General features: G+C 30.5%; 1 protein-coding gene across 4 annotated transcripts; it reads right to left on the minus strand.

Moving 5' to 3' along the window:
- Positions 1 to 658: 658 nt before the first annotated feature.
- Positions 659 to 13191, minus strand: LOC113845930. Of its 4 annotated transcripts, none has more exons than XM_027473651.1 (24): positions 12869 to 13180; positions 12558 to 12688; positions 12144 to 12228; positions 11805 to 11858; positions 11501 to 11592; positions 11285 to 11388; positions 9798 to 9870; positions 8837 to 9296; positions 7607 to 7939; positions 7233 to 7439; positions 6992 to 7090; positions 6830 to 6902; positions 4894 to 5021; positions 4527 to 4815; positions 4226 to 4449; positions 4020 to 4144; positions 3429 to 3543; positions 2768 to 2823; positions 2370 to 2463; positions 2104 to 2287; positions 1966 to 2031; positions 1779 to 1888; positions 1642 to 1704; positions 659 to 1130 (listed from the first exon to the last, which is right to left on the minus strand). In XM_027473651.1, the coding sequence occupies exons 1-24, from the start codon at positions 13034 to 13036 to the stop codon at positions 1023 to 1025; spliced, it is 3441 nt and encodes a 1146-aa protein (XP_027329452.1). In that variant the 5' UTR covers positions 13037 to 13180; the 3' UTR covers positions 659 to 1022. The 4 variants fall into 4 exon arrangements, 3 of the variants coding, with proteins under 3 accessions (XP_027329452.1, XP_027329453.1, XP_027329454.1); XM_027473652.1 differs by having other exon boundaries at positions 729 to 1130; positions 12558 to 12685; positions 12869 to 13191; XM_027473653.1 differs by lacking the exons at positions 11501 to 11592; positions 12869 to 13180 and having other exon boundaries at positions 729 to 1130; positions 12558 to 12567.
- Between the last annotated feature and the right edge of the window lie 5075 nt (positions 13192 to 18266).

Genomic DNA, 18266 nt, shown 5'->3' on the forward strand with positions numbered 1-18266 from the left:
CGGGAAACGTTGTTATCCAGATTAGAGGGTTATTTGGCGAACAAGCGGTCCAATGGTCCCAAGAGGAAGTTGAGTCCTTTGGTAATGAGTTGGTTTAGACATGGATTTGTGAATTCAGCAACCACGTGCTTAAATTTGGAAAGGAAATTGTTGAAGGCATGTTAGTTTTGGACAAAAATAAAAGGCCACATTAGTAAAAATGACAAAAATAAAAATTCATAAACGAATTAAAATTTACACAGCTTTGATGTAAAATAAACGCTGACATGATCCACAGCAAGTACACATTTATGTGCACTCCTTAAATTCTATGCAAATTTGTTCTCACATTGTGTTATGACTTGATTTATTTGAAACACTAACTAAATGAACGAAAAATAAATTTAAAAAAAATGCAGCGCAATTAAATTTAAACTTGTATAAATAAATGTAAGGTCCACCTATATAAATCTAGAGGTAAACTTATTAATCGACTATAATATGTAATGAATATATGTGTTGTTTCTCTAACACAACTTTTTTATACATAACCATAAGATATTAGATCTGCCCTATTAAAGTTGCATCGTCATAATTCTCTCTCAAATGAAAATATTAAAATGAAACATGGTCATATTTTTATCTATTTGCATCAATAAATAATTGTTAACATTTATTGAGAAAAAAAATATATTCTTTCACATTTTATTCATTTGAGTGTTTTTTTTTTTAAAATCTCAATTTACCTTCATATGCTTTATGCGGCATGCTACTCATTGAGGCTTATAATAATGTCTAATGACAATGTGCTGTACACAATAATCAAATTACATTAATATGCGCGTCATGATAATACTAATAATAGCAGCAACAACACTTGAGAGCTGAGACAAGGTATGTTTACAAACAGTAAATAAGCAACGGAATCAGGGCTAGTAGCTACCTTTGCAAAAAGTGAGGTAAGTCCCCCAGTCCAGAACTTCAAGAAAGGAGCATGCCGGGACGTATCGATGAAAATAATAAATCATGCAACCAATCATAAGTCATAGCTGCCACCATTTACGATTTTCCATTCTTTTAGCGAGTTCAGTTGCCATGGATGCAAAGTCTTGTGCCCCACTTTGCAACTCTTCAGTACGTTGGTTGAGCATCTAGTAAAAGAAATGGCAAGAGATGGTTAAATAGAAAAGTAATTAACAAATTTTGGAGAATTCGAGCTATTAATAGTCATATGTGATTTCACAAAAGTAGTAATTTGTGTGCAAAAGCTGGCTATTTAAGGACAATCGATTTTGGTTTTTAATTTTTTTGTGCATTATAAAAAATGCAATTAAGAACCAAAGAGTAGTTTCACTGTTAAACGGAGCTGAAGTGGAATTCGTCAGCAATAGGATTATGTAATGATTCATGTAGCTAGGTGTATCAATAGACTTCAATGCGACCTTAATCATATTCAGACAGTGCTTGCATCTTCAATAAGATAAACCCAAATCTATCGTCTACTTAACTGAGACCAGAAACAAATATTTTTAGAAACTTCTTGAAAATGAAGTTTCTTTTCGGTAATTAGGGTTTTTATTTTCTTTGAAAAGGAGGGGAAGAGGTTTGAAATTGTCAGGATAAGATACGGGTAATGAAGAAAGGAATCAAATAACAATCTACCTGGAGTTTTTCTTGCCGCTCAACAAGTTTATCCCTTGCAAGTGCAGCTGCTGTCGAGGCATCCTGAAATCAATGACCACGTCATGAAATGTGAACTAAAATGAGTGAACTACAGAATTTTCAGATCGAAGATTTACCCCCGTCTTTCTGTATTTAGCCTTAATTTCTTCAGTCGTTCTAACTCTTGGTTTCGAGTTAGTGCTTGTATCTTCAAATAATTTCTGTCGGTCCGTTTCTTTCCCTTTATCTGTAAGGAAAACATTCAATATTCAAAAGACAAAATCATAAATACTTTAAGAAGAAAATAAGACAATATAAAGGTACCTCTCTGGTCAATATTGTGTTTCCGAGGAGATGAAAAGACTACAGGTTCATCAATCTGAATTTCATCTGCAAAAGATAAGGTAAACATTTTAATTTAAGAATATAAAGAATAGCTGGCAGTAGATGTTAAGGACAAACCTATGTCAAACACAAAAGAATCTTGCATATCAGTGCCTGAGGAAGGCTTTAAGAAAGGAGGACTGGAAAATAATTGTTTCAAAATTTCCAGTTTGTTATTAGTATCAACTGCTTGATTTGCATTCTGATCCGCTTTTCCAGCTTTAAAGTTTTTTCCTATATTAGCAAAGATAGCAGATGCTCCCTACGGCAAGATAAGTTGAATTACAAATCCTGAAACATTTAATGGGAGAAACAGAAGAACTGCAAGCCTGAGCAAACTGGACCTGTCTTTCGTTTTGGTTTGGAGATAGGCTAGTTGTAACATCTACTGCAGCCGCAAGGACTTCATCGTGAAGACAAGGAAAATACTCCGGAATCCTACAAAAATTTGAAAGTTCATGTTTCAAACCAAAGTTCTAATTAATAATGAGACGATATATATGATTTTCTCAAAACATATTTTGTAGAGAGGCTGATCACAACCACCTGAGGGTTGTCCTGGGATCTCTTTCATAGGAGGCCGAAAACTTGATTTGGTTTAATTTGTCATAAGAAGTTTCGTTATGTCGAAACATTTTATCCAATACTTTGAATACGAACAATTGTGGTCTAAGTTATGAGGTTAAGAATTGATGGCTAAATAAAACATATATGGCCAGAAAAGGGAGGAATGGTAAGGTACCAGAATTCATTTTCACAGTTCAACAGTGATATACAAGCAGCTTCATTCCCACTGACCTATAAAACAAGATAGTCATGTGTTTGCTGGTAAAACCAAAAGCAACTGGAATTTACTTCATTTGTGTTTAAGACTAGGGAGTTATTCATGCAACATGTTTTCTTGCATATTCATTGAGAATGCTTTTTGAAGGATCCAAAGTACATAAAAGTTAAGTGCATGGTGGTACTAAATCAAAGAAAAATTCAGAAGAAAGCTTGTTTTCATTCCATAATCGAATATGAATTACGAGGCAGAAATAACTAATGAAAAATGTACACTACTTTAGGAGACCAAAATGGAAAGGGATGAAGTTCTTTTCCCTAGCCAAAGAAATAATCTATAAAACTAAAAACAGAAGGGATTTTATATATAAATAATCTCTTTAAGGTAAATAAAAAAGATTATATCTGGTCCAACTAACAGGACTCATGAATAATGAATCAGCCATTTATGGTAGATTCTAATTTTAAATTAGTGTCCAACAGAGATGGACTGAACTAAAATTCTAAACATTTGTATAGTGACATATCAAACTGAAGACAACAACATACTGATCACATTAACTTTGGTAGCATATACTAAACAAAATAACTTCATTTGAAGAGCATGGAAATTTTCAAACCAGAATAATTTTTCCATTTGATGAACATGTTGTCTTCTCCATGTTGGTTTTCAAGTTCCATCTTAAGATTGACATTAAAGAGCTTTCTCCCAAAACTTCCAAAGTTGGTAAGGACCTGCTCAAAGTGAGATAACATCTATCAAAATATTATCAGGAGAGGGAAATGTAGCTAAGTGGACCATGGCATAACATAAAGCTAGTATGACACAGCAATAAAACCAGCATTGCATTAGAATAACTACAACAGATTCAGAGGCTAAGGTATATGATTTCTTTTAAAGAGTATAAAATATGAAGTTAAACAAGTAGGATAAAAAAATATTACGGATTTTTCATGCAGCAAAACTGGGACTTTAACATTGGGATGTGGGGTAATCCAAGTCCCAGTTGAGAATAATATAAAATTTATGAACCTCCATTATAATACTATTTATTTGAAGGATAGCGTTTTGATTTATAAAGGCTCATAACAAAGTTTATTTTTTATTTGTCAAAAAACAAAGTTTTTCTTTTTCTTTTGAGGGGGTGGGGTGCACAGGCAATTTCATACAAAGTAAAAAAAATACATATTCTTATGAGTATGCACTTCACCTTAATTCAATGTCTCCAGTTTGATACAGAAGAACCAAGACATTCTCTTTCTCATCTTTCTTAAAGGTTGTAGTCCAGCAGCATCGTTGTACAAGGTTCACCTTCCGTATGTACTTATTGCTGCCCTGTTATTAGGAAATTTCATTAACCAGTAGAACGAAAAAAAAAAATGAAATTTGAAGGAAGATGGATGTGTAAGGTGTCACCTCAATCACAAAATTTAAAGAGTGTAAGCTCAATTCACTCTCATAACAAAGTAAAATGAGTGAGTTCAATACTATTTGTCCAAAGTATGAATTTTCTACGGGAGTAGCAATTTCAATTTCAACTTGTGCATTTTCAGATTGAATGTTGGCTTGCGTTCCAGATTCACTCCTTGGAGACAAGTTGGATGAGAGTTTTTCAGCAGATTGTTCAGAAGTACTACCATCTGAAATAACATAGCACCATAAGTAATAAAATTATTGGCATATTGCAATATCTAATTTTCTTAACCAATATACTTGCCTATTATGTGCATTGAAATTGCATTTGACTTTACTTTGGGGTTCATTGTCCGACTGCAAACCATATTCCCTGTCACAGTATCTATCACAAGGAAGCGTGCATTCTTTGTCATAACAAAGACTAGCCCCAATCCAGGATTGTCAGAAATATCCGATACAGATTCCTGATGACTGTTTAAGCAACAAGTGTCTGAAAATTTTGCACTCATAGAAACAACTACTGAAGATGTGTCAGATTCAGTTTTGGTAAGAAACAACACTGATGATGAACTGATATCAAGCATAGCCACCTGCAAAGTGGATTAGATTTCCCTTCAACAAATAAACCACATCCTTCAAAAAGAAAAGGAATTCATGAATGACCTCACCTGCCCATGTTCATATCCAACAGCAAGCTTCTCTCCAAGGTTTGCAAATTGTAGGCTGCATACAGCAGAATTTTGAAGGGAGAACACAGCTTTGCAATGAGGTCCATCCCCATGATGCATATTATGAACTGGTCCCATTACATAAGAACAGGTCAAAATCAGAGATTAGAAATATCAAAACACTATTTAGCAAAAACAGATACATGAAGAGTATCTTGGGTCATTGTCAATTAAATTGTTTTAACTTCCCCAATGGTAGTTGGGAGCAGATTATCTTTATTGATAGTGTACAATACAAATCTTATGAGTATCATGATTACATGGGAAAGGAAATTCATGTGTGTGTGTGTGTTTTCTTTACCCAAAAGCATGCATTCCAACTAATAACTACTGTTTATATCAGCCCAAATTCAAAGCATCATAATCTAAGGATGTCAAACCATGGGAAAGGAGGGGAGAGAGAGAGAGAGAGAGGGCGGGAGAATGTATAGGTACAGCCAAACTATTGGGAAAGGGGTAAAAATGGTGCAAATTGAGTCTTTACTCCTTTACAGGAAAAGGAAATCCAATCACCCTTTCATTTTTCTTTCTTCGATAATTGCAATGTTTCAGCTTCAAATAAATTAATAGCTTGCAGTAAAAGCAGGACTATTCATGATATTATAACGTTTTACTGTTTAAATCTGAGACTCTATGCGAAGTTATATTTCTATAGTCTTTCTCAATCAACTGGAGGCCCTGTGCATCTAACTTCATATTTTCTTTGTCAAAGAATAAAACTATAATAGTATGTAGGCTGTGCTTATACTAGTTGTCTTGTATTGTACTACACTTATATCAAACATAGTTCATTCATATAAATACACATACCAGGATCCTAAGTTCCTAACTAAAATACAGTTTAGTGAATGCCATTATCCTTCCTTGTACATGGTGTGCATGAATCCAGGATCATGGTCACTGCATACTTGTCTACATCCCCATAACTCCGGTGGAAGCATTTGTCATGCAGAAAATATTGGATAATAGGCTTAGGGTAATTCAGTACTAATACTTCAGCAAAGCTTTTATTTTCTTTGTTCTTATCAATAAGATTAGAATGAATTAAGTTAAAAAAAATCTATTCCTTGATTGGAAGAGAAGAGCTCAAGCTACAGATTCTGCCACTACATTCCAAGCAGTTGCAGAATACTCCAGCAAAAAAGAGCTCAACTCCAAAGTACCTTGCTCTTTGTTACCCACAAAACTTCTTAAACAAGATTGAAAAATGATCTCCAAAGTAGGCAGACATGTTCAATATTCTTCAAACAAACCAAACCAAAGCAACTTTTTTCCACCACACGTGTCAGTATGAGATGGCTATAGAGCTTTCAAGGTATATAAAGATAAATAAGGGGAAAAGACCAACTCTATAAGTACTGCAATCCAAACAAAGGTCTTATACAGATATTTATCATTCCAAAACTTTTGTCATCTAAAAAGTTTGGTTCATCGATGGACACCATTCACAATAAAGCACAACATTATTTGATCCATACAGCTGATCCAATCTAGTAGGAAAAGGTTTGGCAGTTGCTGTAAAAACTTTGTTTGAATGGTAAAGTTCTGAAGAGTAACTGTATGTGAGTAAAGGATAAAAGACATGTGACCCAAGATCTGGAAAGCACTCTTCAATTATACAAAGAGATATGCAAATAAAATAAGTTTCAAATGTATGGTTTGTGGTTCAACCTTCAAATAATCTAAGTACCAAGATAATAAACTTCCCCTGATCACTTGTTAAAAAATTCCTAATTTTCAGATGCCCCTTTAATGATATTTCTTATTTAGTCAATCAAATTTTCTTGAAGATATTATTGTAAAATATGCTTGGCATTTGAGACAAATCAAGAAAGATACTGTTTTCAATTCAAATAGAAAATAAAGAATACCGAACCTTCAGTTCCATTTTCTGTCACGAAGTGCACAGTTGTGTCATCTGAACTCCTTATTAGCCCATAGAGACGAACCTACATACTCATGTAGGATAAATTACTAGGGATTCAAGACTTTATTGAATGAGAAAATAGTGAAATGCTAAATTACTAATAAATCTTACAACACCACTTTCATCTCCAACGGCAAGATGTAGAGTATCAGGGCAAAAATCCAATGCTGACACTGGTGCACTTGCATTGCCTATTTTAAAATCGTTAACCTGCCAATTGCAAACTGTTCTGTCATGGATGACTAGCATAAATCTAATACATGAGTTTCAATTAATATATAAGTGCAACATTGAGGGGGGATTGGGGACAGGGATAAAAGATTGCATAATGTATAATAAGCTAATGACTAACCTCAGATTTTATGTTGTAAAGAAGTGAAAAAGCAGGATATGTGGCATCCCATATCCAAACAGATCCATCTTGGTAACCTGCTATATATATTTGGATGACAGGATGGTCTTCTTTGAAAAGCTGACCTGGAACACCACCAGTCAAAGGCCACTTTATATCCATACTAGTCTGATTTTGTATTGGATGCTGCTTAGCAGCTACAAGAATCTACACAGATAATTTGCTATTAATGGTGAGTTGTGACAATCGAGCCTTTTATCTTTACAAAAATCGAGATGTTGGCACAGCAGACTTAACATCTATACAACACTTAACCACAGGGTTAACAGCTAGACATAGAAAAAGAATATTTAGACTTCATAAGTGGGTATTACCTCAAACAGGGATCTAAACGACTTCATGTCTTGACATACGACATCAAACCTTGCAGTTGTCATGTAAGGTTCAAGAGTGGGTATGACAATGGGATACTGCATTGGGGTTGAAGTCTTCTTTTCTTGCTGAGACATTATGGAAGACAAACAATCATTGTAATAAAGATCCAGTTGTCCAGGATTTGTCAATATAAATAGCATATTAGAAGCTCCCTCTGTATGGCAGTCACTAGATAACAAAACCATATCAGCAAAAGAACCATGAAGTTTAACATCAATGCGGCCAGTGCACTTAAGATTTTCTATCCCACAAGACCAATCAATGCTCAGAACCTGTAAAAATGAAAAAGCAGCATTATAGTAACACATTAATTATCTACATAAGATGAATTTTTGAAAAGTTAACAGGTCCTTGACACTGCCAATATAACAAGTGAAATGCTTATTGTAGCAACAATCAGTTTCAACAAAATAGTTATTCTTCCATAAAAATAAAATAAAGGATGAAAGTTGTTTGCACTGCAAGTTCACATAAGCCTGTTTTCTTCTTTTATTTTCAATAGGCAATTCAACTTTATCAGGAATCCGGATGACAGGATGTATATTGAGCATTTATAACAAAAGAAAAGCACCTAAAGAATAAAGAAGCACAGGCCAAAATACTAATTTATGGCATTCATTTAGGACCATTTGCTTTCTTTTTTAGCGTGGTCTGTCTCATAGATATTAGACAGACAATCTAATCCTTCAACGAATGATCTGAAGTTGATATTTTATGAATAAATGATCTTGAAAGCCAGTAACCTATTCTCAAACTGAGCATAGATCACTGGAAATTTTTCTTCACTCATCTTCAATCTCCAGGATAAAACTCTTTCTTCTTTGGCCATTTCACACAATCTGTATTCTTGGTTCGCTGAACATAAGACTTTTCCTTCCAGCAGACTTCCTCTTGTACCAAAACCTCCTCTAAAACATTCACAAGACTACCTGTTGAGACAGAATCTTGTGACAAGTTGAAATTGTGCCACTCATCATTATGGCTTTTTTTTTTTTTGCTGTTACTATATTCAAACACCACAAATATAGCCAAAAGGTATGGAAACATTTTCTCATCTATGCATAATCTCTTGCAAATGTTAACATCATGATAGATGACAAGATGTTTTCAATTATTACAATAACTTTAAAAAAAATCATTGTCAAATAGCTACTGTGTATGAAACTTACTGTCAGAACTTCTTCAGATCCAATCTCATCACCACCGTATACAAAGAGTTCTCCCTCGCTATTATTAAAAGATTTATTGGCACACCAATGTAAAATAATAATTGGGAGTTTTCTATCAGCTGATGATAATTGAAGCTTGACAACATTATTCAACATTTTTTTAACTTGTTGATCTGGGGGATAGTGAGCAGTTGACAAGTCCCAAAACATTATATCACCATCTACATAACCCACAACAACAACTGATCCATCATTAGATGCCCATGAAACTGAGCTTATCTCCTTATCCTCCTCTTCATGATCTAACTTATCATCTGAAAGCTCAACCTTGGGGCCATTTGGATAACTAACTACTTTTTTTCTCTTCAGTTTGACATCCTTCTGGCCTCTGATGAGAACAATTCGATCTTCAGAAGCATCCCAGAGTACTATCAAACCATTTTCATATGCAATTAGCAGTCTGCAAAATGAAGATTTCAATTAAATCAACTAAAACATGAACATTAACATACCATGTATAGTACACAAAAGTTTAAGTTCACTAAAGATTTATGAAAATATATCTGTTACTTAAAGTGTATAACAATCTATCTTATGTGTCAATGAATGTTAAACAAGTCATAAATTAACTTTGCAATGATGTTTCCAATAGTCTGCAATTAGCATAATAAACAAGTAACAGAACAGGAATACATATTCGACATTGGGTGGTCCAATTTACATGGTAAAATGTAAATCAATATATTCAAGTTATTTATGTGGTGTTAAGACAATTTTCAAAAGTCAGAATTCAGAATATCAATATTAAAATTTCAAACTCAATTCCACGGAAGCATCTGCTTTCTTTTATACAACTTGCTGAAATTTTCAATTTACGTCAAAGTTCCTGTGATAGAATAAAATCATTCTTATACAATAATACAAATATTGAATATGAACTTTAAGTAAGTTCCCGTCTTGCCTTTTTCCATCAGAACAAGGTTGATGAAGAACTTTGACAACCGAAACATGATCAAGTGACATCCCAACTGCTTCTGCAAAGGTGAGCAACATTTTGCAAAAATTTAGATGTTTGACTTGGCAAAAACAAATTAGACATTTGCAACATGCTTATGGCTAGGAAGTAGGAATTTATGTTACCTTTATGACATACCAACAATAATCTGCTCTAATAAGGACATATCATGGAAGGTGATCAAAAGTCTTCATGAATTGATTAAGATTGAAATTTATAAAGCATAAATATTGGTGCAATATATGGAAACAAGTACACAAGAAACATCACCCACGGATGACTACTCCAATAAACTAAAACTCCAAATAACTAATTGTTAGAATAATTATAACACAAATGTATTGCATGTGTGTAGTCTGTATTTTTCTGTACAGCAATAATTAGTGCTCTAACTTCAGAGTTAATGAAATTGATCTTGTGTATAAATATGTGCCCAGTTTGACTGAATAGTCACAGTTCCAGCCACAGTCTCTCAGTTTTTTGACAAGGTTCAAATCAACCCTAGTATTTGTTCTCGGGTAGAATAATACGCCAGACAATACAAGCATTACTACCTAGCACCCTGCACAAGTCAATCCATCCTCCTTCAGGATAAAATGCAAGGCTTTGCAATACTTTCATGCATTAAGCACCCTTATGAAGTGTCTTCATCATAAGCAAAACCACTATGGAAGGAGGCAAAAATGGCTTCAATCCAGTATACTAAGAGAGTCCATCAAGTAAAATCATCATGCTTCTAGGAAATACTCATTAATATGCACCTTATTTAGTGAATCCAGCCTAATACCACAGAATGTTGTGAAAAAGAATTTCTATACTAGCTCTTTACATGGTATTAAAGCCTGTTTGAACAGACCATAAAAAAATTGATGACAACATAAGGTAGTGGTGGATCTGTGTTTTAATTACAGTTCATGCTTAAATGAATTTTGCACTAAGGGATAGATTACAGATAAAAATAAATATACTCTTACGTCTTTGCACAGAAGCTTAAACTTTCAAGTCACATGGTTATCGAACATTCATATAACATGTAAACGTGTATGGATATTAGCAAAAGGTCCAAAAAGAATATTAAATCCTGTACATTAGCAGATGCATTTATACAAGATTTCAGGAGTAGTTATAGTCCTAAACTCATACCGTATCTGGGTGACACACATCACCCATGTCTAGAAAGTTGATTTTCAAGTACACAACCTATGAAGTTATTTCAAAATATTTGGTTAGTGTGTTACTATCTGCATCCAAAGAAAATTACCTTATATATGAATCAGAAAATTGGACCAGAAAATCTCTCTTCCCACACACCAAACTCAAACCAAAGAAAACTCAATGCTTCTATTAAAACAGCCATTGTGGTCAGTGCAAAAATACAAGTCTTGCTTCCAACTTCTATACGGTGTAAATGAAGTACAAGAATGAGTACTTACCGGACATAATATTTGTGGGAACATAATAGGGTAATATTTGAATTTTTCTGTCATCAGAGTTGAACATCAACACATATACCATCCCATGCTCAGTTCCAATATACCTGAATCTCATTAAGAGGGGAAAAACGTTATAGTATCCATTTACCAAAATTTATTTAGAAAGAGTACCATGCAAATGCAGATAGAAAATCATCTGCTGCACAAGTATTTTACATGTAACTGGTGCCATAAATAACAGAGAAGGCAGTTATGATGGATTCCCACTTCAAAGAAGAAGCAATTTGTCTGCTTTTCAAATCCCAAACCTGCCATTATCAGAAACACATTGAGCTGGCTAGCAAATGTAACAGATGAAAGGGGGAATGAGAGAGAAAAAGGGAGGAATAACTAGGTATAAAAGTTAACCACTTAAAAGAATAAAAATCTCACACACACACGTGTATATATATATGCAGATACTGAGGGTGCCTGGTCCCATTAAAGTTTAAAAGAACTATACACAAGGCTTTTAAGGTACCTGTATTTCATTATCACTTGAGACGCTAGCAAGAAAACCTTGATTTTCCAAGAACTGTGAGAGATATGCAGAAAGATAAGACACATTATCACACCATGCCTTGAAATCATTTCATTTGACTTCTAGACTTCAGTAAATGTGCAATGTTAGATAAATTAACATGCCTGCAAATGCACATCATACTCACACTTCACCTCATACACATGGATTCCAGAGATGCATATATTAAAAGAACAAACAAAACAAAACGTTACCAGGGTAACAACCAATATAAGATTAAACGACTGATACACATTACTCTTTAGTTTCAAGCTTCAACATGGATCCAAAATTACAAACCTCTAAATTCTTGAAGGATGTTTGCTTAGGAGAGATAAGAATCCCTTCAATATTGTCACCACCAAACACCTTTATCCTTCCATCGCTACAAGAGTGAAGAAAATGCTGACATCAACACAAAAAGCCAGTAACAACCTCCATAACCAACTTGTCTAGCAATCAACACCACAATATAGTAATAACTAGCCTACTATAGTGCTGTTCCTATATCTAAGCTACTCCTCAATCATAAAAAATAGGCTCATAAGATTCCATTTAATAACCAAAAAAATGAAGTATATAATGAATTATGAGCTAGTTCCAAAAGCATGAACCTCAAATATACTTCACAAAAACAGAAAGTTGTCTGACTCGTGAATATTTCATTTCGGTATCATTGGAAATGGAGAACTCCAATAACAAGCAATGACTCACAGTGTTCCCACTGCCAATAGACGCTGTACTTGATCAGAGGCGAGGATAGACGCGGTAGATGGAACGCCATAGTGTAGAACAACTCGCGGATCAAATTTCGCCGACGGAAAACTGCCTTGCACCACGTCCTGCTGTTAAACGCCACGAAAAATGTTCAGAAACAACATCAGTTTCGGAACTCGTATTCACAAAGAAACTCATACCAATGCACTATTTGACGCAAAACAATAAGTTTGCTAAGATTCTTCAACCACTAAAATTGAAAAATGGAAGAATTTAGAATGTGTATGCAGCGGAAATTGAGCACGTACCTGTGGGCGTTGTTGCGGTGTAGATTTATGCTGAAAGAATCGAGAAAACATTGTTGATGATGATCGAATCCAGGAGCTTTTGGCTTTTGCTTCCCTCTGCTGCCCAAATTTGTATTCTGATTTTCTGTTTCTTCGTGCTTCAGGTGCCGTGTGAATCACCAGTATCATGCATCGTGCACGCTTGCTCGTTCCGAATTTCTTATCGAAATGGACGGTGATGCGAAGCCTGAAGGGTTACTTGGACCGTTCGATTGCAAACTTCAAAGGAGCTTTGGAGATCTGATCGTCGGAATACGAACATCAAAATTAAGACAGGTCCATCTATGGAAGACACTTTGCTTTCTTAATTATTTTCTTTTTAAATATAAAAAATAAATATAAAATTTACATGTGATATTTATTAATTATTCAAATAATAAAATTAATTTAAATACATTTTTAATATTATTCAATAATGAAAATATACTATAAATATAATTTTAAATTAATTATTATAAAAATTAATATTTTTATTGATGTAATATTTATAATTAAATGACCGTATAAAAATTATTTTAATTATTTTTAATAAATAAAAAAACTGTTGCTCTATCTACCTTTTTATAAATATACGCTTTTATTAAAAACTTTAGTTTAAACATTTTGACCAGCAGTTAATTTCATTCTGACCGGTAGTTGATTAGAAATTATAAGATTTTTTTTTTCATATTTTTAATTCTTACGCTTTCTGATTGGTTTTAGCTAGAGACGGCATGAAGGTTGATCATGAACAACGGAAATTTATATCGAAATGATATTTTATTTTATTTTTTATACCTTCAAATTTCAAAATATATTTATTTTTATGTTTTAAAAACAAAAGCATTTAGATTTTGACTAAATTTTTATTTTAGTTTCTAAATAATTAATATCAAATATTTTAATTTTTAAAATATTAAAAATATTATATTCATTTTTTATTTATATCTATATTAAATATTTTAATCTTTAAATCTAAACACCGATAAAGTAACAAACTGTTATGTGTAACCATTTTCTCTCGAAAAAAAATTTTAATTTGTCTTTGAAATCTGACTTTTTTTATATGATTATTTTTTAAAATTATCGAAATATAAAATTTTTGTCAAAATTATGAAAATATGATTTTTTTTTAAATTATTATTGAGACTTTTGACTATTTTTTGTGTATTTTTAAATATTTTATTATTATTTAAAAATTATTATTGACAACATTTAATTTTTTAAAATTGTTAATATTTTTAAAAAAGTATTATTAACAATTTTTGGGACTTTATTACTTTTTTAATTTTTAATTTTTGAATTTTTGTACTTATACTAGATAGTAAATTTTAAATTCTATATTTTTTTAAATACTATATTTTAATATATATGTATAATTTTTAAATACCATATATAAAAAGTAATTCCCAAAATTTTAATAACCAAATAAGAAGCAAGGCATGAACTGAAAAAGCCCAGGACAACAAGACTTGGATGATGGCAGAGCAGGGGTCGTATCACGGGGACAAAATCGTGGAGAAGAACTTTACAAAACTTTCTTTTAGTGTTCAGTACACTAGATTTTGCAAAGTTCACTAAAAACTAATTTATAATTATATAAGCTTTGTAAGGTTTTTTTTTAAATTAAAAAATAAAACAATAACTAAAAAGAATAATGTAAATTGCCATACATATATTGTCGCATTGAATTAGTTTATTTGATTGAGACGATAAAATTCATCTATTTGTAAGGCACCTTGGCATTTGTCTAAAATAATATGATTAAATTTGTGTCAGATTTATTTAAATATAACTTTTTAATATTATAAGTTATAACTTTATGTTAAAATATAGCTTAACGTAATTTAATAAAGATTTAAAACTGATACTGAATAAATAATATATTTTAATCCAAAGAAGGGGAGCAAAAATTAGTAGAGGGGATCTGTGTCCAATGCAACCACAAACCCCAAGTCCCAACCCTGCATGGTGGCACGAGAGGTGCATCATCTTTCCTCACAAAAAGGGCAGAAAGGCTGCCACTAACTACTACAAGCCCACACAGAGTGCTTTAAAAGCTGCCAAATTTTCATGCAAATCTGCAACAGATAATATAAAATAATGAACAATGCTGTATTTAACACTTCATTTATCAAGATATTCCATCGTGCTTGATTAATTAAAGCTTGTCTGCTCCACCTTACGTTGTCTGGTTCCTTTAAGGGTATTTACTTGTGGGTTGTAGAGACCATACCAAAAAGTTGAATGTTATTTTTTAAAATAATTACATATTTTGTTTTAGAAAACGATTATGCTTAAGTTAAGAATATTTACATTACAGTGAGGTTAAATGTTTAAATGAAATTCTGTTTCAAAAATTTAAACCAACTCTTGCTACTATTTAAATGTTACTTTAACGAGATGATAAAAAATATTTAAATATAAAACGATATTAATAATAATCAAATAATAAAATTACCTAGTTTTAAATGATAATTTTATTATTCTTAACTTTTAAGACTCATTTTAAACATTTAAAAATAGTTTAAATACTTATTTATTACCAAAATTTGTTATTGTTAGTTGTTTATTTTTATCATTAAAATTTGAAATTGATATTTTTTAAATGCTAAAATTATAAACATGTACTATATGATCATGAATAAAAAGAAATTAAAAAAATCAAAACGCAAAGAAGGATCTAAAAAAGTTAAGAAAAAATTAAAAGCAAATTTCTCTCTTACTTGATTACATTAAATTCAAAATTGCAAACCAGAACCATTCTTTTTATGAAGCTGCGGCCACATGTAACGTGCAGCAATATAATAGAGTTAAAAGTGTCATAGTTAATATAAATATTGTTCAATTATGGCTGCCAAATTAGACATTATTAACTATATTGTCTCATTCTGAACCATGAAACAGAAAATTATCACTAACCAAACGACGATCAGATAGGAAAAAAAATAATAAGAAAAAGCGAGTAGTGCCCATTTAAATTAAGTGAATTTCATAACAAAGTATTTATTTATAATAAAATAATTAAAATTTTTACTATAATAATTAAAAATATTTTACTATAGATTTCTTTAAATATAATATATTTTTATATTATAAAGTTAAGTTGATGACAATTTTTAAAATTAAACAATTTATAAATATAATCTTAATGTATTATCCATATAAAAAATTTATAATATTAATTAATTAGAATATATGATAAACATAATTTTTTAAAAATTATTATTATAAAGATCAATTATTCACTAATATGATAATACGCGACAAGATATTAATATAGAAAATTATTTCATTTTATTAATAAATTTTAATTACGTTTATAAATTGTTAATTATAAATATTTTAAATAATTAATTAAAAAAAATTATATTTGTATAATAACGTTGTTATTAGTTATTATAAATTAAATTAATTATATGTATATGCGCATAACACGGTAATTAATTATATGTATGATTAAAACATTTTCATTGCTATGATTGTATTTAAAAAACAAAAAAATTGTACAATTATATATAAAATGCAAGTCTTTTTTTCAAATGAGAGTATTATATGAATAAGCATTTTCAGAAGTTAATTTTGTTAGTTATTATATCAGGTGATTTTCTTAAATATTTTGTTTTTAATTTAATTTTAAAAAAAATTAATTTTATTTTTTAATAATTTTTTTTAGTTTTTATAAAATTTATATATTTAATATAATATTATTTTAAATTATATAAAAATATTATAAATATTTAAAATATTTGAATTTTTTTACAAAATTATAACAATCATATAGTATGTTTTTAATTTAAAAAATTTAATTAAATTTAATAATATTTATACCGTAAAAAAATTATTAATTTAGGAAAACCATATTCAACAACATAGAAGTCGATTGAGTTTTGAGAGAAAAAAAACTAAATCAGTTAAACTATATTATATTTAATATTTTTTAATTAATCCAACCAAAATAATTTTGATTAAAGTATAGTTGTGTTGAGTGAGATCATTGGATTAAAAAGATTTTATCTATTTTAAAATTGTTCATAGTGGAAATATATTAATTAAGCACAAAATAAATACATATAATTATATACTATAGATGTATATTTATAATTCAAGATTTAAAAAAAAATAAACAGAAAAATATGCTTTTGAAAAATTCATGAGGTGTTAAATACATATGTAGTAAATAATATCTGAATGACAGTTTTTAAAATATAATTCCTATAAGTAGATGATTATTTTCTGTTTACGAATAAAAAGTTAATATGTAATTATTAGTATTCCATTTTTTATTTAAGAAAAAATTATGAAAGTTGTTTTTAATACCTGATGCGTTATTAGTATTTTTCTTTAATTACATATATCATTTTTTTTTTACATCTAAAGATAATTATATTTGCAATAAATTTAATGCTGGTTCATTACTAATTTTTTTTTTACTAAGAACGCAATTGTAGAGATTATTTGATTTGAGAAAATATTTATTATTTGATTTATATTTTTACCTTGTACTTATAAGAATATCATATCATCTTTTATTTATGAATGGTTTACATTTAACTTTTTAAATGTTTAATCAAATTTATTTACCTAGTTAAATAAAGAAATGTAAACTTAAAAATAGAATTAATTACTTAAACGAGTCATGCCTAAATTTTAAAAGTTTAAAATCAATAGTCTGTGAGTAACTGTATGTATTGCTTGTATAGTTATACTTTTTACTGTCATATTCGCTTGAAATTTTAAAATTTTATTAATATTACCTTATATACATCATTAAATAAATTTTAATATTCAATAATCATGTTTTAAAAGAATAATCATTAATCTTTTAAAATGTTAATAATCCAAGTCTTTATTTTCATATTCAATAATCATGCTTAATTGAGTGAGTTGGTTAATCAATATATTCATTTATTAATATAATTAAAGGTATGAATTAAAAAAATATTAATATTAATATACTTTTATTTATATTTTAAATATAATTTAATGAAAAATTTGATATATTTTTAAAAAATTTCCAATGACACTATCAGATCATATAATTAATTATGTTAAATTAAAATCCGCAAGCCAGAATCATGATTTTCACGAGGTTGCCATAAGCAACATTGAGCAATAAATAAGTGTTAAAAATGTCCTGATGATGTATAATAATGCATGCCAAATCCGACATTGTTAACTAAATCGTTGCATTTTGAACAAGGAAACTAATAATCATTAAATTAGCGAAAAAACGAAAAAAAATCAAATTCAGACCAGAAGAGCAGAGTCGTAGAAAATGGAAATGGCCAATCACACGTGTGAATCGTCCTTTGTATCCCAACATTTGCACGCTTAAATACATCATTCAAAACAAGCAAAGGGGTCCCCTAAGGCTTTC

The sequence above is a fragment of the Abrus precatorius genome, unplaced genomic scaffold (assembly GCF_003935025.1).
Source record: "Abrus precatorius isolate BTA unplaced genomic scaffold, Abrus_2018 Scaffold8, whole genome shotgun sequence".
Lineage (NCBI taxonomy): Eukaryota > Viridiplantae > Streptophyta > Magnoliopsida > Fabales > Fabaceae > Abrus > Abrus precatorius.